The sequence below is a fragment of the Callionymus lyra genome, chromosome 11, assembly GCF_982586985.1.
Source record: "Callionymus lyra chromosome 11, fCalLyr1.hap1.1, whole genome shotgun sequence".
NCBI classification, from domain to species: Eukaryota; Metazoa; Chordata; class Actinopteri; order Syngnathiformes; family Callionymidae; genus Callionymus; species Callionymus lyra.
The window spans coordinates 11433302-11453831 of record NC_141828.1 but is presented as its reverse complement, the minus strand read 5'-3'; the positions used below and the strand labels follow the sequence as shown (position 1 = coordinate 11453831).

The following is a 20530-nucleotide window of genomic DNA, read 5'->3' as shown; positions in this document are numbered from 1 at the left end:
ACATCTTGACGACCCGAGGCAAAGTATTTTTTCTTATTTAATTTGATTTAATCTGCGAAGAAAGTGTTTCGTGAATTAGATTAATTTGTAGAAAATGTACGTAAGTGACTATCATTGTTTCACTGTGATTAAGGATGAACATATGAGTATCTTAGTCTTGTAGCACCATGAGTTGTTGTGTGCTCTGCCAACCAGATGGCAGGCTTTTGGTGTTTGTGTCACACTGAGTGAAGCCTCAGATAATTGGAATTTCATTAAGGTTTTTGTTTGTGCGTGTGTGTGCTGAGTGTGCCCACATACATGTGTGTGTGGGTGTGTTTGTGGAGAGTGGGTGTGGGTGTTTAGGAGTCTGCATGGGTGTGTTCCTCGATTAGCAATATTTAAGATTGGGGGGGCCAGGCCCCGGAACTCCACCTGCTGCCACCTGTTCGTCTCCTGCTCCTTATAAAAGCTGGAGCTCCACTGTCTTGAGGAACCACAACCACCCTAGACCTCTCAGACCAAGCCCACTTAACTGGAGTAAGCTTTCGGAGGAACTAACATCTCGACACCGAAAGGGCCTCGTTCGGTTCATCTCTGTTGGAAAGATTCCGTCCTGGACATCTCACGCACCATGAAGTCCCGTCGGCCGAGCTGCACCGATTCTGGATCGGAGTCCTCGGAGCTCGACTCGTCCAGTCCCGAAAAATACGAGACCGTGACTCGCCGGAGGATGGCAGCGAACGCCAGGGAGAGGAAGAGAATGGAGGGTCTGAACACGGCGTTCGATCGCCTACGAAAGGTGGTCCCCCAGTGGGGCCAGGACAAGAAGCTGTCCAAGTACGAAACCCTGCAGATGGCGCTCAGCTACATCATGGCTCTTAACCGGATCCTGACCGACGCCAGGAGGAACAACACTCCGCATCGACAGTGGCTGGACCTGCAGTTGGACTGCGTGCAGCAGGAGAACCTCCAGTACCTCATGAGGTACGACGCCGGGTCGGGACAGGACTACATCCACCCATCTTTCTTCCAGTATGATGAGCAGCAGGTCCACGTATAGACTCACGTCATGGCTGGACAATCACTCATGTTGTATGTGGCAATGTGACTAATTTTCTCCAGTGTAGGAGACAGTAAATACACTTGTATTGCATTATTATTTATTTTTATTTTACCAATAAGGCTTCATTTTAAGTCTTCTATTTTTGTCATTGCTAGCACTACGAGCACTATTGAGCAGCTTTCTGTTCAAATCAAAGTTGCAAAAAAAACATGTAGTGTTGTTATAGTGAGCAGAAGATACAAATGATTATGTTGTAGCTATTATGTAGCAGTGACACTCCTGAACCCAATATGTGCAATTTTAGCCATTAAAATTAGTTTGAATGAGAACTATTTTTGGATTGTATGAAGTATGTTGTAAAATGATATTTTTTTTACAGCCAAACCTTTGTTTGTTGAATCCTTTTATTTATGAAAATAAATGTAATTTTGAATTCAAATCTCTGATTCTATCTTTTTTTATTATTATTAAAGTTACGACCAATTAAAAATGAGTGATTATGGAATCTATGGTATTTATTTTTGGTTGATTTTATAACGGGTTATATAAGAAGACATTTGATTTACAGCATCTTTGTTCAGTGTCAATTAGCCTTAGTGTTGTCCAGCTAATAAAATGTCCTTTTGTCCGAGGCTTCTGTACTCTCAGATAACAACGTATTGCGTCAGCTCAGACACACTCGCTATTCAAAAAGGAAAAGAACATTTTAAAAATCAACCAAAAGCAAAAAATGACGCGTTTAAATATTCCGGGAATCCGCTATATGAAGACGCCGCTTGAGGGAATTGCTTGTTTACCATTGAGCCCGACATAGCTCCAGATTTAAATGGCACTCATTAGCCATTGTGAAGTGATCGTTTCACGCTTGTAAAGTTTGAATGGTGGCACAAGCCAAAGCAGATTAAGGAAGCCTGTGTGCCAGATCCTGCCCCGGCTTCAGCGGGGGAGACGAAATTAAACTCTATTGTGTGCTAATGGCTGTGTGTAACGTCTTAGTCCGGAGCTGCTGGAGCGTGAACGTAGCTGGACCAAAACTATATCAGCATCAACGACATCCCACCAGTGGGACGCTCGAGATTTCAAAAAGCCAAATATTTCAGTTTTTCAAATGTTACTTAATACATGAAAAACAAGTTTGAAGCATTTAGTCGGAGCTTATGATAATAAAAGGAATAAACAGACACCGATGGGCTCAAGGATTTGTGTCCCGAGGTGAGTTTTTGTCAATCTTAAAAACTGCATTCTGACAGTTGGCACGACAAGACAGAGTCAAGAGGGCGCAGTGGTAATTAAGCGAGCGCCGTCAGTGACACTGTAATTACGCTCTTCATTAATTCAGTCACGAGAGACGAACAGTTGGTGACAGGAAAATAGCATTCAACATGCAACTAATTGATTTTCACAATAACGGGTTGTTATTGGTTGAGTTGGTAATCAATGGTGACAACAATATGCTCAGCATGAGAGTAACTGAGAGGGTGAAGCAATTACTGGCTTTTCTCTCCTCTAATGTTGTGTTACTGATGTTATTAACCCATCAGGGAATCCTTTTTTATTTAACGTGTATTAAATGGTTATTTCAAATGTTACTAATTTTCCACTCACCCTCATGCGGACTAAGGGTTGGGATTATTTTCAGAGTAATCTGACCCAATTTAGATTTATTGGCAAAAATGTACATCTATTTCAATGAAGCGAATGCCACTAAGCTGTCTTTGTTTTCTTCTTCCTGAAAAAAAAACACTTTAAAAACATCCAAATACCTCGTCGGTGACATCCATGTTTTATTAAAGAGGGATAGTTCCAGATAAAACGTTAACAAGTCAATATTTTAAAACTTGTTTGTAGCAGAAGTAAAGACAGGAAGTACTCTGGGTAAATATTGCAAGCCTTTTTCAGTCTAGACACTCGACTGTATACGCTATGGAAGAGGACTGAACACTGAGCTCCAGTCGCTACATTAAAATGGATTTACATTGCCTAAATTTTAAAAAAGGAACAGATTACTCTGAAAATAATCACAACTCTTAGTTGACATGAGGGTGAGTAGAAGGTGGATTTTTTAATTTTGGTTGAAATAGTTTTAATGACAAACAAAATGTAAAGAAAGAAATCAATTAAAAAACTTTTTAGGATCAAAAATCTTTGACCTGCTAACTTCAGACATTGGCCAGAAATAATGCTGTGCAGAAGACAAAAGCAAGAACTGGGTTAAAATGAGATAAGACTTAAATAGACATAAGTCCAGCAGAAACACCAAGTGACCACCATGTTTCTGAGTTTGGTTCAAAAACTCTTTTGTTGGAGGTGTTTTCAGTCTATTAAAAACATATTGGTAACAAATATAGCTGTATGTATCTTTAGCTTTAGCTTTGCCTGAAGATCCTGTGGTAAGAGAACGTAAAAATCCTCTTTAACCAAACAAAAAAACCTGCTCCACCCACTTCACTTGCTCTTTAAAGCCACCTCTCTGGCAGGTGTTCATCAGAAACCAACGCCTCCCTCTCCTCTAGCATGTCAAAGAGAGCCTCCATCATGAAGCGCCTGACCAACCGAGCCGAGAGCCACCTGACCGGCCGGCTGGAGTGCGAGATGGACGGCATGGGCAACAGCGGCTGGGTGAACCAGGCCTACACGGACACCGTGCCGTTCCCCAGAGCCGTGAGCACCATCTTTGACCCGCAGCCCGTCCTGCAAGACCCCGTGGACAGCGTGTACAAATTGGACAAACCGATGGTTTTCGTGGAGGAACCGTTAGCTCCCGACAAGGAGAAGAAACGCAAAGGATGCTGCTCTTTCATCAAAGGTAGAGTTTCTCAACTGAAAATGCAACATACAGTTTGTTTTTTTGACCAACGTGACATTGATTTCTGCTGCAGGCTTGTGGGGCACAACTTTGACAGAAAACACCTCAGACAACAAAGAGTTGTTTCTCCGGACCACCCTGCGAGAGTTAGTGGTGTATCTGGTGTTTCTGCTGGACATATGTCTGCGTAAGTTTCCTCTAATAATAAGACAAAATCATAAGCATACTAGAGCATAATCTCAAACAGAATAAATGTCCTGTTTTCTTTCAGTTCATTATACATCTCAAATCAAACGTGCTCTCACATGCACTTGAAGAAAAACATATTCAAGTGTTCATACTCCCTAATTGGTATAGAACTATGCAGCAAGGCTCTTAACCCTTGAAGATTTTGTGATCAACTTTTAAGGTCATCTTGGCTGGTAAATACTTCGTAGAATTGCTGACACCCAGCCAGGAACCTAAGAAGGGTTCATGTCTGATACCATTAAGTCATAACTTAAAATCAAAGGAGCGAAAAAGTTAAACAAATTAGAAAAATATGTAGAAAATAGACGTATGCACAATTTACAAAACGTTATAATCTACTAGATCTTATATCACACAGTGGACGAGGGTTTATAGCTTATTTAAAATGTGTCTGAGTAAAAACTGTCCTAAATGCTCATCTTTCTGTGAGAGCTGTCAAGCAATTATTTTTATAAAGAAATGTGGACTTTTGCCTATAAACGCACATTTGGAAAAGTGATGTCACAGTTTCTACATAAATCGGGTGTGTTGTTATTATTGTTGTCATCATCATTATTATCTGTAGCTTTTTTTCCATTTAATACCTTTGACGTGACTCATGATGAATCAGTTTAGACAGAAAATACAGTATTATTTTCATCAAGCAAACAGTACAGTTGTGAGTACTACTATAGACCATTTAATTTCCAACCAAAGCTTTAGTGCAAACTACAAACATCCTCCCATCCCATACCACGCGAGCTATTGTCCTGCCAAGCATTAGGGCTGAAAGGGACATGCTCGCTGCTTTTCAAAGATAAGAGCATTCGGCTTCATCCATTGTTTCTTTGTCAGTATTAGGCGTACATTGTATGATGAGGCTATTTGCGTCAGGGCAGCGTGTTTTTCTCCAAACAAATGGCTGTCCTGATCTGGGACCTTTTTTGACCGCAAGTCCAAACATCAAGTCCTCAATGAGCACCTCCGTCACGACCCGTGAGTCGTCTTATCTCGGGCCCGATGAATGGAGCCAGGTTGAGACCCAAACCTGAGCAAAACTGATAAGGGTCTTAAAAAATGTGTTTCAGTGACGTACGGCATGACCAGCTCCAGCACCTACTATTACACCAAAGCGATGACCGACCTGTTCGTCAACACGGCCGGGGAAAGCGGTGTTCGCTTTCAATCCGTAACCACCATGTCCGACTTCTGGAGTGTGAGTTTTATGTCAATTTTCACAACAGATGGCAACTACGCCACTAACTCATAATGTCACGCAAACAGTACGCCAGGGAGCCGTTGCTGGACGGCCTGTATTGGTCCAGGTGGTACAACAACGAGTCCATGAACAACGGAAACAAGTCCTTCATCTACTACGAGAACATGCTGCTGGGGGTGCCGAGGATGAGGCAGATCAAGATCAAGAATAACTCCTGTCTGGTCCACCAAGACTTTCGAGATGAAATCATTGGATGTTACGACGTCTACAACGACAGAAAAGAGGACGACTTTCAGTTCGGGCTCATAAACGGCACAGCGTGAGTCTCCCCGATCTAATGCATCTATGGCCAGTCATTATATCAAACGAACCATATAAGTTTTATTATTAATATTATTTTACTATTGGCTTGGTGGAAATTTATAGAATTTACACTATTATCTTTAAAATAAGCAAAGATACAAATTGTTAGGGGGTGGTACATTTGTGTTTTTTATTTATTTATTTATTATTTAAAAGACAACACACACATAGAAAATATACATGGAAATATCCAAGATTATTTCCATGTTTAGTCACTTTGGCAGGTTGATGTTAATATGGGAATAGTAAGAAATAACATTGACAAGTTAGACAATAAGTTAAAAGAGAATGAAAAAAAAACATATTAGAATTACTGCAGCTAGTACATTTATCAACTAACTGTTTAAAATGTTGTTAATTTTACATTATAGTTGTAAAGAATATTATTTGAAGCAGTGTTTAACTAACCATACATATCTAACGACTATAATGGTCAAAGTAAATCACACAAAATGTTGTGGGAACTTATCTTGTCTTTGACGTAATTTAGAAAAACAGTGTCTTTGTAGTAACCAACAAATGCGTTACGGGATTTAATGTGGAAAAGGCAACATCAGAAAGATACTACAAGAAAAAAAGTTTTTTTTAATTCATTTTTAATTACTTTGCCAATAGTTATGTTTCGATGATATTAGCAATACATTGATTTTAGGACATTACGGATGTTTATGTTTGCTGGTAATTCTATTTAGCACTTTCTAGACATTGAGAAAGTGTGTATTTCTATTAACAGGAATATTTTAACATGTATTATGTAACTGTGAACATGTCAAAAAGCAATTGTGACCTGACACAAAGGCAGTGGTTTCATAGAATGACCCACCTTGTCAGCAGGTGATGCATATACAGCTATGCATTTTTTTTTCAGATGGACATATCATACAGAAAAGGAAATCAAAGGATCTTCTCACTGGGGCTTGCTGACCACCTACAGTGGAGCAGGTTACTATCAGGACCTGGGCCACACCAAAGAGGAGAGCGTCGCCATCCTGGCCGAACTAGTGGACAACCTTTGGCTCGACCGCGGCACGAGAGCCGTCTTTATCGACTTCTCCACTTACAACGCAAACATCAACATGTTCTGTGTGATCAGGTAAAGAGCAGTGACCGGTGCAGTCGCAGACTAGTCAGGACTGACCTGTTTCCTTCTCGCAGGTTGGTGGTCGAATTCCCTGCGACCGGCGGGGCAATCTCCTCTTACCAGATACGAACGGTCAAGCTCATTCGATACATCACGCACTGGGATTACTTCATCCTCGCCTGTGAGGTGATATTCTGTGTATTCATCCTCTACTACATAGTGGAGGAGATCCTGGAGTTGAGAATACACAAGTGCTCCTACTTTGCAAGTATTTGGAACATTCTGGACATCGTGATCATACTGGTAAGAGGATAGTTCAACATGCTTCTTTTTTACATACTTTCCCCTTAGACTAATGGCTTCACTTCTGCCTCTAATTCGCCATTTTAACTTTTAAGTATTTGGTTCAGTTCCTTCTCCAGCACCGATCTCTAGTCTAGGTTGAAGACGTTGAGACTCTTTTTCCCAGTTCTTCTAAAGCCTTGTTGACATGAATGTTATTCTGGAATTTTAAAATATTCTTTTGTTTCCGCAGCTCGCCATCGTTGCCATCATTTTCAACGTTTTCCGCACCGTCAAGGTTGACAATCTGCTCGGGAAACTCCTGGAACAACCCGATATCTACGCAGACTTTGAATTCCTGGCCTTCTGGCAGACACAGTACAACAACATGAACGCAGTGAACTTGTTCTTTGCATGGATCAAGGTAAAATGATCAACTAATAGAAGACAAAGGCTGGTTAATTAGTTGGTTGAATTAATGTTTGTTTAATATTCCAGGTTTTCAAGTACATCAGTTTTAACAAGACCATGACTCAGCTGTCGTCGACTCTTGGTCGATGTGCTAAAGACATTTTGGGATTTGCCGTCATGTTCTTCATCGTCTTCTTTGCCTACGCCCAGCTGGGATATTTGATATTTGGAACAGAGGTGGAGACGTTCAGCTCCTTTGTCAAGTGCATGTAAGACTACATTCAAATTTAAACTTTCTGACTTGTCTTTTGGATCAATCACTCATTATTGTGTCTTTCTTGCAGCTTCACGCAGTTCAGAATTATTCTTGGAGACTTTGATTACGATGCTATTGACCGTGCTAACAGAGTACTTGGACCGATCTACTTTGTCTCATACGTGTTTGTTGTCTTTTTTATTTTACTGGTAGGATATTAAACATTCTTTAAGTTTTGTCAAGGATGTGTAAACTGTCGTTCATTTTGATATCTCTCTATTCAGAACATGTTTCTGGCCATTATAAATGACACATACTCTGAAGTAAAGGAAGAGCTCTCGTCCCAGAAAGATGAATTTCACTTCACTGACCTGATCAAACAGGTAATGTTAAATGTGAACGTACTCATACATTTAATTTACCTTTACATTTTTTATTATGTCTTTCAGAGCTACATGAAGACCTTCATGAAGTTGAAACATAAAAATGACAAAATATCAGACGTTCAAAAGGCACTACACTCCGGATCCGGCGAAATTGAATTCAAGGATTTCAGGCAAACTTTGAAAAAGTGAGTGACACAATTTTTGAACTCTATTAAAGAATATATGAATGATTCTCACCCGGTCTGATGCTTGTTTAGGATGGGACATGCTGACCATGAAATCTCTGCAGCGTTCTCTCAGTTCGACCACGATGGAAACCAAATTCTAGACGAGGAGGAACAAAGGAAAATGAAAACACAGTTGGAGGAAAAAAGGGTTCGGAAAAACACAATAATTATGATGAAAAATGGACACTTTCCACGAGAGGGCAAATGTGTACACACAATCTAAAATGAAGGTTGGACAAAATGTTTCACACGTCAGACTATCTTTAACTTCTAAGAGGCGTACATTCTCTTTCTTTTAACCTATACAAATTAGTTTTTCACCTGTGACTGTACACATTTAAATCTCTTTAGATGAAGTCGTCTTTGCACAAGTTTACTAAAGCAATCCGAAGACATAACTCAATTACTGCTCAAAATCTTAAAATAGAAAGATAATAATAAATAGAGCACTAAATGTTAATATTAAATCAGATAAATAGTTTAACAGTAATTTTCTAATGCATTTCAATCCAAATACCGTCGAGACAAACTACAGCAAAAAACTAATTCAATGAGCTAATTGCTATTTTAGCAATTAGCTAATTTGTCCAGAAAATATGAGACAATATTATTCTTCATATTTACCATTTAAAATCTTTTACAACTGATATGATACCTGACAATTACAAACTCACTTCAGCTTTGATCATATTCTACTAAGACGCAACAATTCGGGTTTTTTTTTTTTATCCATTCTTAAGATGCTAAACGAATGTTTTGGTATTAACGGATATACAATAAAATAAAAGCCCGGATGCGGTCACAGTATTTTCAAAATAAAACTATACTCATTTATTGGACGTATATATTAAATTATTATCAATTAAGGTAAAGCATCTTTTAAGAACTTTATTTTTCTCTCGCAGGATGCTCTTTCTGCGGAGCTGAACGATCTAGAGAAGAAGTTTGAGAAGGATTTACAGGAAAACGCTTCGCCTGACGGGACATCACCGGATCGCGAACACTTTCTGAGGTAAAAAATACTATTAACTTGAACAATATAATTTTAAAATATATGTTAGATATGTTTCTCCTGTGGATTGTGACAGACTCGGCAGGCAGGTGATCCAGCTTGAAAGGTCCGTGGTCGCCATCAACTCCAGGATTGACCTGATCATGGATAAACTGGGTTTACAGGAGCAGACAACTGTGAGTTAAATGTTATTTTAAAAGTATCAAAATGTATCATAACGCAGATCATGTCATTTCCATTCGGAAGGAACTCAAAGCAATATCAACAAAAATAAAATCTTCTAACTATTTACAGAAACAAAAGGTGTCATTCATTTTACAATAGATAATATAATAGTAATAATAATAATAACCGGACATATTATTCAAAATTAACATTAAAAAAAAACAACGATTGTATAAACAAAGTTATGCCTCTGATACTTAATTGTGTGTAATACATATATATACAGTATATATATATATATATATATATATATATATATACAATATATATATATATATATATATATAAATAATTTATTAACTAAAAATCATTATTTATGCCTTCTTCTTTTTTTTGCCTAAATTTAATATTAAGTCCAATTCCACCTGCAGAAGTTCTGACACTATTTCACTTTTTAATAATTCTTGAAGGCAAGTAAGTCATTTCTATTTGTAGAGCGCTTTTCTAGACCAGGGTCACAAAGCGCTTAAACAATCCAAAAAAACAACTCAAACATATATATTAAAAAAGCTCAAGATAACACCGAGAACAACACAGGAGTCCCAGAAAATCAGGGAAAATCCTGCAAAAAAGTATTAAGATGTTTCTTTATTTTGTGTGCATCTTATTTCCCTTTTATTCAGTACCACCACAAAAAAACAAAAACATGCTGTGTTCGGAACACAATCAATAAAAGATTTGATCGACTATTATATTGTTGAAATGATCCTGTTGTTACCCAAGTTTCTGGTCTTGAATACTTTCACGTTTCAAATCTCCCTTTTGTCCAGACTGATCCAAACGCCTCCGATGGAGATGTGGTGGTGCCCATGGATCCGTGGGCCAAAGACGACAAAGTGACAAGAACAGCGAGTCGTGTCTATCCCATGTTGAACAGTCAGATGTGATCCCACGTTTAAATCCATTGTCCAGTTTAAGTTATTATCTGGGGGTTGATTTTTTTTTGGGAGGGGGGGAAATATATACAACAAATAATTTATTTTTAAGTGATAACTGTAGATATTGTACAAATGTGTTGGCTCAGTAGATAAACTACTAAATGTTAAAATAGAAATGCTTGTTTCAAATATATTTATATTTGTTGGTGTTAGTATTTTAACTACTAATAAATAGACATGGGGGTGTATTTATTAGAGAATGCATGGCATTAATAATCAATTGTAACTGCAGGAATATATTGTATTATTTTGGGAATTCGCTCTCACGTCAAGTTGCATTTGTGTATTTCACGACAGCTGACATCGTCTCTATTTGTGATGGTTATGTGGGGTTTTATGATACTGTTACCTCGTTTTAAAAGCCTCTGGACTGCCTTCTCCGTTTCATAATTACAAATAACTACTTACCGAGTCTCTTCTCCTTAATGTTCTGAACTAATGACCTGGGGGCTGAATCCGGCCTGCCAATTCATTTTATGTGGCCCGCCAGACAGTTGGCTCGAAATAAAAGTAGATTCATGTTGGTGACCTAGATGGATGCCAGTGTTCAAGATAAGATAATGAAAAGAGATGATGGATATTGAAGGAAAGGAATTTGTTCAATGAAGGATGACAAACACAAAAATGAAGATACATCGACTCTAAAGGAATGAAAAGACGATTTGAAAACCAGATTCCATTCTATCCTACATGCTAATAGGCAACTATATATTTTGTTTGGCTTAGACTTGGTTTTTTTAGTAGATTTTGGCTTCTTGAGTGAGTTTGACACCCCTGTAGCATTTCAATAAAATATTTTGGAACCGAGATCGTCACCTACTGAGGTATCAAAATATTTCCATTAACCCATCACTAATGTCTATAAATGCTTTCACCATCATTGTCCAGATGTCGTACTCATTGTCGTAGACTTGACTGTGTTTGTGTCACGCGTCTATGTCTGTGGGCTAGTTTGCGACGACACCACTTGTTAGATAAGGATCCGTGTGCAATAAACAGAATCAAACATGTTCCAATGTTCCTTTATTTGAAGCGACTCACTGCTGTTGAACTGAAAAAATTCCATCGTAATGATCCTAATCCAAAACATCACTTCTGTCGTTCAACTGAGGGTTATATGGTCATTAAAAGCAAATTGCTGTTACATTCAATATTTTAAGCAACAATTATATATATTACATGTCAGAAGCGTGCAGTTCAAGCCAAAAAACATTACTGTGGTCTGCCAACTCAGGAGAAAAAAAAATGATATAATGTACAGATGGATTTCAAAAACGGAGCTTTTGTATTTTATACAAAATTCAAATTTACTAATACATCAATTAAGGCTTGTTCATAAATTATATTGCTGAAATTTACTGACGGCATCTTTACAACACCCTACCTACAGTATGTACACTTGCATGATGGAGGTTTATAGTAATACACTGTCAACAGGACCCTGTGTGGACGAGCCCCGCCCCCCGTTCTGGCTGTAAACAAACCTATAGTTACATTAACACCGCGCTGGTTGGCGTGGACAGCAGAGGGAAATTTACAAAGGAGTGTGATATATTGTACAAAATGGCACATGTGTAAACCAAATCCAAATGGCAGGATCTTGCAAGGATTACCTGCCGTGTGTAGAACTACTTCTGTAAATACTGAGAATATTCCCGAGAGCCCTGGGAGAGAAAGCAGTGCCCGCTGCCCTGACACGTGACCAGACCAGAGAAAGAAATGGTCACGTGTCAAGCTCTACAGTCGGAAAAAAGAACGGTCGCTTAGAAATTTAGGCTAAAAAACATTTGGCTGGTTTGAAACTAAATCAAGTCCACGGTGGAGTCGTGTGTAAGACGCTGCCACGACTAGGATGAGGTGGAAGAAAAGATTTCACTTTTGATATTCCTCTAGGAAACCAGCCCAGAATCAACACACGCGCGCACACACACTCGTGTTAGCAATGCAAGGAGGAAAGTGATATTGTCTTGTTTTACGTTTCACTTCGTCAGCATTCGTGAATGGGTTTAACATTAGCCCGATTGAGAAGTTACAAACACCTACGAAAGTCAACCCATCCAAGCGTCGGATCACTCGGCGCCGAGTTTACCCTTGTGCTAGAGTCATTGAAAGCCACACAAAAGTAGTTTGAAAGATAACCCATCTTCTGAACTCGCAAAAAACTAATTGTAAATCATATATTTTTGAGGTCTTACCTTCCAATTACCGAGCCACTTTTCTCAAAATGTGTGAATGGGATATTGATGCATATTGTTATGACTATGTTAGGATAAGATTCTAGTTTTATCCAAGGTAAAGCTTAAATACAAATCTTTCTTTTCAAATAATCTCCCAAACACAGTTCTAAAGGTTTTAAAGACAGTAGAAACATCTAAAACATAGTCTTGGATTTTCTTAGAAGCACAAGGATTCTCTGAATTCTTAATGTTCTGGAAGATGTCAATTAATTTTTTGGGGGGCAACTGATGGCTCTTCTGTCTTTGTGAAAAATCGGCCCCCGAACCACCACACCTTTACCGTGTGGTGAAATTACAATTATTCACAAAGTCCTTCGTGGAGCTATACTTGCAGGCCCCGCTCACTGCGTCTGGTACCCCGCCATGCCGTAGTTGGCCAGGTTAGACATGACTGAACCGGCTTGGGGTGCAGCTTGAGCGGACTGGGAGCCGAAACCCGCTCCGACCCAAGCAGAGGACTGGTTCTGTCTGCAAGAAACAGAAAAGAAATGGTTTAAATTTTGGATCGTGACCTCGGTTTCCTATAAAATAAAATCCAAAAGAGTCTAATGAACACATTAGCCTCACACTGAAATCTTAAGCAGCTTTAGAACGTGTGAACTATGAACATACTCGACTCCAAATCCCTGTTGGTTCCACGTCTGTCCGTACATGTTGTAGGAGGGAACTTGCCAACCGTTAGTCAGATACTGCTGTCCGAACTGCTGCTGCTGCTGTTGTTGTTGTTGCTGCTGCTGTTGTTGTTGTTGTTGTTGTTGCTGCTGCTGCTGTTGCTGCTGAGGTTGCTGCTGCTGCTGTTGAGGACTCCCATAGACCTGATTCCATTGACCCCACTGACAATAGTCAACCTAAGAAACAACACGTATATTTTTAAAAGGTAAAAAATCTTGTTTATTTATCATAACTATACATTTTTGTGTATCAGTGCCATTAATAGTCAAATTTAACATTCAAACAGATGTTTTTTTTTACTGAAATGGGATTCTTAAAACATTAAGTATATATATAGTTTTAATAATTTAATTATTAAGAATATATAGAATACTTTCACGAATTAATAAAAAATATATATTCTATTTCCAATGATCCAATGATCAACAATTTAGTATTGTAATTGCAATAAATACTTCCATAGATTTGACATCATTCATTGTTTTTTCAATTACCTGTTGTGAACCTTTGGGCACATCTGGAGACTCCTTTCCCCAGTAGCACTTGACAACATGTCCTTCAATAACGGTGCCATTTACTGACACGATGGCATGAGCGGCGCTGTCGTGTGAGGAGAACCTTAGATGGAAGGACAGTTAGTTAAGTATTTACTTGATTTCAACGACATCTAGTGGACAAGGAGAGTATAGCTGTACCTGATGAACGAGTAGCCTTTCTCTGGGAAGACTCTCACCTCCATGATTTGACCAAACACGGAGAAGGTTTGTCGCATCAAGTGATCTGTTGGCATTAACCGTAAAACATTAAGATAGCTGTGGCTGAATTTAATTTGAACATAAAAAATGTTCTAAATTAACAAATAGAAACATGTCCCTCTGCACCGCTAATAGTGACACATGGATACAAATGTTGGCCAAGAACCACCAACATTGAATCATCCGTTTCTGGGGACATTATTATTGTTTTACTGAAATATTTCCTGATATCTGCCATGTTGTCATATTGCAGGGAGAGTTGTAAATACACAACGATCACAGTACCTCCTTGGGGGAGGTAACAATTATATACAGATATGCATGAACATAATTTTCAGGTCTTTAAAAGGGTCAGTTCACCCAAAATTCTAATTAAAAAAACTTAAAATATAATCTTATTAGTTTTTTTTAGGTGCAAAGACAACTAAGATGAAAATACATTTTTTAGATTACTCTGAAAATAATCCAGACCTTTAGTCGACATAAGGACGACTAGAAAATGAGTGAAATTTGCATTTTGGTTGAAATATAATTTTAAGGATGTTTCTGACAACAGCATACTTTAGTGATGCTTGACTGTTTTTGTTTTCACAAACACAACATAGGACGGACTGAAGTAAAAATGCTCAACTGTTGGTAATAAGTAAATATTAATAGCTGAGGCAGTTAACTATTTACCATTAAGTTAACATGACAGATTTGTTAACTTGTGTGGAAAAAGTCCAAAGTGAGTATCAATGGTTAGTCAACAACATACACTTGATGTTCCTTTTCCACACCGTGTGACCCATCATCACGTGTGACCTCATTTAGATACAAGTTTCTTATTATTGACGGTGACAAAGACACTTGCCAGACAGTCCTGACTGGATCCCACCACAGTAGACGGTGCAGTTCTGGGGACTGGACTGGGTAATTACGTCATCGAACTTCAGCTGCTTTGAACCATCTGGAAAAAAATAACATTTTAATATTCAGCCAGGAAGTAACAATTAGCAATATCACCTTGGAAACACCTTAGATCAATGCTTAACATGTAAATAACAGTTTGGTGGTTTGTTTATTGAGGGGGTTACGTACGTAAGTAGTGACCAATTAATGTTTCACTTGTTTAAATAAAACACATTTACTAGACCATTGCCTATGAGGTACCATCCCTCTCCACAACCCTTCCAGTCACGGTGACCTGAACAGCTCCCGTAATGCTTTGCCACCCAGCAAACCAATCACACACACTTTTGACATCACAACAGATTCAGAATTTAAATAAGTTGCTACCCAATTGTTTGTAGTTGTGTTGAAAGTTAACTGCTGTTTAAATAAATAATTTTCTTGTAGCAATGATTACAAAGAGCTTGCAACAATGTATATATGTAGAACTGTGGGAAGAAAACATTCTGTCAAAAAGCAAGAATGTGCGTGACCACTTTATAATAAGCCTTTGAAGATTTACTAAAAGAAAATTAATAATAATAATAAATTAAACACTTTTATATAGATAGATGGATCAGCGGTTTAGGTTAAAATATGAATGAAAAGGTCATTTTAAAACCACTCACTGTCTGGTGTGTTTTTTGGGACTGGAGGTTTTCGTGTGGCCCAGTTGGTCCGGATCTGTCGTCCTCCGAGCCATTGACCTCCCATGTTATGGATAGCATTCTCTGCATCCTGAGGGTAGATTTAAAAAAAAAAAAAAGGTCAACCACTGAGCTTGATTAACCTATGTGTGCCGTTTGGAGCCTTTAAATCAGTGGTGTCAAACTCAAACAAGGGGTTCAAATCTTTTTAAAGATCCAAGTTGCAGGTCAACGAAAAGGATGTTCACCAAAACTATATAACAGGAAAGCATGAGTCTGATTGATTCGTTCTCGGGGGCCAATTACACTCCCCAAAAATGTCTTTCCTTCAACTTCAGTTTTACTGATACTGGCAGTCTCTATTGAATTGTTGAAAAGCATAATCTAACCTAATCAGTTCTGTATCTTGTCTTCAAACACTGGCATCCTCATAAGTCACCATATCAACAAGATGAATCTACTCTGATTTGAGTTAACCATGCGGCGGTCCCCAGAAGTGACTCTGCGGGACAGATTTGGACCCCCTGCCCCGAGTTTGACACAGTTCTATGTTAAGACTTTGTATGTCGTTACTTCTTTGATTAGTTAGGAGGTTTAAGGGGGCGGTCTAGTAACAAAGCTACAAAACAAAGCTGGGCATACGCAGCACTAATAGAACTCTGCAATAGTAAAAGGTAGAAAGTATGCCCGGCTTTAGATTGAAAGCGTAAATAAAAGAGTAAACAGAAAATGGAAATAACCTTCAGTCTGTGTTGTTGCACTGGAGCCTTACCAGTTTGTTGTAGAAGGACACAAATCCATACCCCTTTGATTTGCCTGTCGTCAAGTCCTTCACAACACGAGCATCGCTGTCGGAAACATAAAAACTTCAATTAACGCTCCTTTGAGAAATGGTCCAACTACAAGAGGAGCCACGCAAGAACAGACTGAACTGAGAATCTCTATCTGTCCTACAGTAAAAGCCGATTGAGTCGTCATGACCCTGGACTGAGCACCAATTCAAAAAAATGTACTTCAAACGACACTGAACGAAATAACTACAAATACATGCAGCCTAACTTAATGATGTAACATGAGATGCATAAATGGAACCTTGTCACAGGAGCACCACTGTCTGCGTTTACGCTTTCCAAGGGAGAAAAAAAACAATGCCATGTGCTTAAATATACTACCATGCATTCTAAAGATGTGCTGTTGGTGCTCTTAGTACAAGTAATACTAGGTAAAAAAAATAGAGAAAGAAAGAATTAAATGGCATACATAGCCTGTAAACAGATTTCTGTATTTTCCCTGGTCAATTCTTTACCACCAATATGGAGATTGGAGAGCTGCAAATTTTGAGAAATTGACATTTTCAGATTTTCGGTAGAGAAAGATTTCACTACAAAAACACTATGTAAAGTAAAATAAACAAGGATTGAAATAAATACATATGTATTAGAAGGTACTCTTATCATGGTAATACAAAGCATCTACAAGAACACATATAGAAAGAGTAGAATAAATAGAGAAAAAAACAACTACATCTGAGTCTCCAGAGTGCACAGTTCCTTGCTGTTAGCCTCCATGCTCCTGTTCAATCCTATGAGCATTTCTGTAAAATAACCAAAGGGCTATTACTTCACTGCCACTCACAACTAACAGCGGTTCAGGTGAAATCAAAGTTTACATTTGGAAAGATTTTTCAAGACATACAATGAGCAATCCCACAATATGGCACTGAACGGTATTTTGCTCCAATTGCACAACAGATAAAATACAAGTACAAGTTTAAGAAAAACTGATTATCAAGTTATTTGTGCATAGTATTAACTGTCTTGACTTAGTTGTTTTGTATCATTTTTCTGTAGACAATGAAATCTCATCACTAAAACATTCTTGAATGATCACAATCACACTGAATTCAGTAGCAAAGATCTAAACATTATCACAAGTTTACAGGCAGGGAAACCGTTTTCTCCGTTTTAGGAACACTTTGGATCAAAACAACTGTACGTGGGGAAGGGTGTCAACACATTCTGTGATTTCAATCATACACCGCAATAGTCTGGAATGATGAGAAGCAACTGATGCACTCTGCAAGTCATCAATCAGTCTGTTCCATCTAAAGGTTCCCCTTGTGGGACTAATAAAGGAAAATCTAATCTAAACCATTACTCGCTTTTCTTTTTTTTGGTGCATTTGACCGAATACATGGTGTTTTAGAAATATAATACCGCATTTATACTTACGAGATTTTGCCAAAAGGTCCAAAGGCAGCCTTGATATCATCAGTGGTAATCTCGGGACTTAAATCACCAACAAACACATGGAAGTGATCTACAGGGAAATGTTAAATGAGCAAACGTGTTCACAGTCTAACATGTCAGGTTAGTGGGTGAGGACTTACTGGTTGTGTCTTTCTTCTGGCTACTGGGAGTAGAAGCCCAGTTTACTTTTACCTCCTACAAATAAAAAAGTTTGGGTAAAAAGTAAATAGATGGAAGTACATTATGTCAAATCATTATTGAACCCTACCTTTCCCAAAATCTTCCTTCCATTCATGGCAGCGAGCGCAGCGGCTGCATCTCTGTGTTCAAAGAACTCTACAAAGCAATAAGGGTCGTTGCTTGTGTGCTGCAAGACAGCAGGGAAAACAAACATTGGCAACAAGTAAACGTGCTAAAACACTGGAAGTATACAATATCTGACAATGTATTCAGAGTAGACATTTTGTTTTATTTAATATTGATGTAAAAAAAATTTAACATCATTATTAAATTAACACTAAAACATAATTATATGATCATAATACAATCAAGTTAACATTCACTGAACATAAATTAATTAAAGTTTTCATTGTAAGCGTACTATATACAATACAAATTCTTAATTTTCCTTCATGGCAATGAATAAGTGACTGTACCGTTTTTTTTACATGATAGTAGTGAAACAAAAGAAAAAAAAGAAAACAAATAAATTAAATTATAACAGAGTAAGGTTGAAAGCCATAAAAACTCCATGGTTGCATATTGATGAGTATCATAACATGCTTTGCCTTTCTGTGCCAATTTTCGGTACAAATGTGTGATCAAAAGTTGATAATGTGTGGATTTCTATGAAGAAAAACTGATTGATGTTTGAGATGGAGAATATTAGATTGATTTGTCAGGTCTAGCAAGTGTCTTTTTTGGTCTAGATTATTATTTTTTTTCCTCCAAGAAAACAGCTTGGAGTGGAAAATTCAACTTGTGATTTTTACTATGCGTAATGACATTTTCTTTTTGTTATAATTGCTCTTAAAAATATTATATTGTTTGCCACCGTGTTTTCTTTGCCTTCTCAAGCTTTTAAATTATTTTAACAAAGTATTGTTTTGTTTTTTTAAGCGCTTTGTGACCCCGGTCTGTGAAGGCCGCTGTACAAATAAAGCTTACTTACTAAAATTGGTAGTTCGAAAAAAGTATTGTTCAGGACCCAGTAATAAAGAGAAGGTCTCTTGAGATTTCCAATAGTTACACAGACATAATAAACTATACATCATAATAAATATATACATGCATGTCCGACCAGGATTTTTTTTTAGCTTTAGATAATCTCAAAATATGCCAGTGATTTGACTTCTCACCACCTACATTTTTACTGTCGTTTTCTCCTTTTGAACGACCTCATAGCTTACTTAAAAATAACGATGAATTCTTCACATATTTACAAGTTTTTCCAAAATTACCTCCGTGATCATTTTACAACTTCTGCAGGGTCCGATCTGCGTGAACAGCTGTAGAATGAGAATTTCTGTCACCTCTCTGGAGAGGTTTCCCACATACCTGTTTAAAAAAAGAACACACATACCTGGTTAAAGAAAGAAAATGGCGTGATATTGTTCAACTGTAGACAGCTAGCACGGAATATAAGTAACAATATGTCGGGTTTTCTAAGTAAACAAAGCAACTGCACCCACACTTATACCAGACAAACACCGAGGCCTACACGCGAGTGGCTAACGTTTGCTAAAATAGCGACACTTAAAATGGTGGAACACTATGATCGTAAAGATATATTTCTATCGTTGAACAATATTATATATATACTCGCGATATATACAGTCTTGAGCAACGTAAACCCTTGCGTCGTTGTTCGACTCGTTAGCTACCGGTTGTCGACAAATGCTAATCTACTGTAAACTCGGAACTAGCAACTGTTACTCACAATGTTTTGGGGTGAGTGTCGTCGTCCATTTTTAGAAGTCGGGGTTCGACGGGGGAGAGGGTTCGGCTAAGTTATAGTTAGCTTACGTCGATCGAATCCGCCGTACGGTTTAACAACAACTAGCTAACTAGCCTAGAAGCTAGCTAACCGGGCGCGAGGGCACACGTCACTACGTGGGAGTAAAGGGTTGCGTGCAGTTGGAATTTCTGTGACGTCAGTTCAACATAGATTATTATATTAACTTCAAAAATTGTAATTGAAAATAAATAATTCGCTCGTGTTCTTTCTCAGGTTGCTAACATTTGAGTACTTGATTTCTACTAGTTTCAAATTATTTTATTTTGAAGGAGCGAGGTACGCTGGATTTACTCACCGTTGGTAAACTTGTTAAATGAGTGTCATGTCGGATTGTTCTGGAAAGTACCATCTCCACAATCAACAGTTTAATTATTGTATTTCTTTAAAATTTAAGCTTCAGCCAAACGAAAATATAATTATACATTTATAATATAATAAACATCTCTCACAAACTTCATTGTTTATCTTTATTTTTCCCGACAAAGTATTAAATAAATGCCTCAAAACATACACACATGCCTTACTGATATAACTGTGAAGGATG

The 20530-nt window shown here is 38.0% G+C and overlaps 3 protein-coding genes across 4 annotated transcripts; 2 read left to right on the top strand and 1 right to left on the bottom strand.

Annotated features, from left to right (window-relative positions):
- The first annotated feature begins 613 nt into the window (after positions 1–613).
- On the top strand, positions 614–1253 carry atoh7 (atonal bHLH transcription factor 7). Its single transcript, XM_087802335.1, has one exon. The coding sequence runs from the start codon at positions 614–616 to the stop codon at positions 1040–1042; it is 429 nt and encodes a 142-aa protein (XP_087658461.1). The 3' UTR covers positions 1043–1253.
- Positions 1254–3580: 2327 nt separating this feature from the next.
- On the top strand, positions 3581–10434 carry pkd2l1 (polycystic kidney disease 2-like 1). Its single transcript, XM_087802334.1, has 15 exons — positions 3581–3851; positions 3925–4038; positions 5168–5295; positions 5364–5617; positions 6530–6754; positions 6817–7045; positions 7278–7448; positions 7523–7704; positions 7780–7900; positions 7976–8074; positions 8141–8262; positions 8335–8452; positions 9210–9316; positions 9393–9492; positions 10312–10434. The coding sequence occupies exons 1-15, from the start codon at positions 3581–3583 to the stop codon at positions 10426–10428; spliced, it is 2358 nt and encodes a 785-aa protein (XP_087658460.1). The 3' UTR covers positions 10429–10434.
- Positions 10435–11485: 1051 nt separating this feature from the next.
- On the bottom strand, positions 11486–20184 carry tial1 (TIA1 cytotoxic granule-associated RNA binding protein-like 1). 2 transcript variants are annotated; one of them, XM_087802445.1, is made up of 12 exons: positions 19909–20184; positions 19430–19526; positions 18238–18336; positions 18110–18164; positions 17952–18039; positions 16493–16568; positions 15703–15811; positions 14997–15092; positions 14084–14168; positions 13883–14006; positions 13329–13564; positions 11486–13184 (listed from the first exon to the last, which is right to left on the bottom strand). In XM_087802445.1, exons 1-12 carry the CDS (start codon positions 19935–19937, stop codon positions 13058–13060), a joined length of 1221 nt encoding a protein of 406 aa, XP_087658571.1. In that variant the 5' UTR covers positions 19938–20184; the 3' UTR covers positions 11486–13057. The 2 variants fall into 2 exon arrangements, with proteins under 2 accessions (XP_087658571.1, XP_087658572.1); XM_087802446.1 differs by lacking the exons at positions 17952–18039; positions 18110–18164; positions 18238–18336; positions 19430–19526; positions 19909–20184 and adding an exon at positions 16981–17218.
- Positions 20185–20530: the final 346 nt, after the last annotated feature.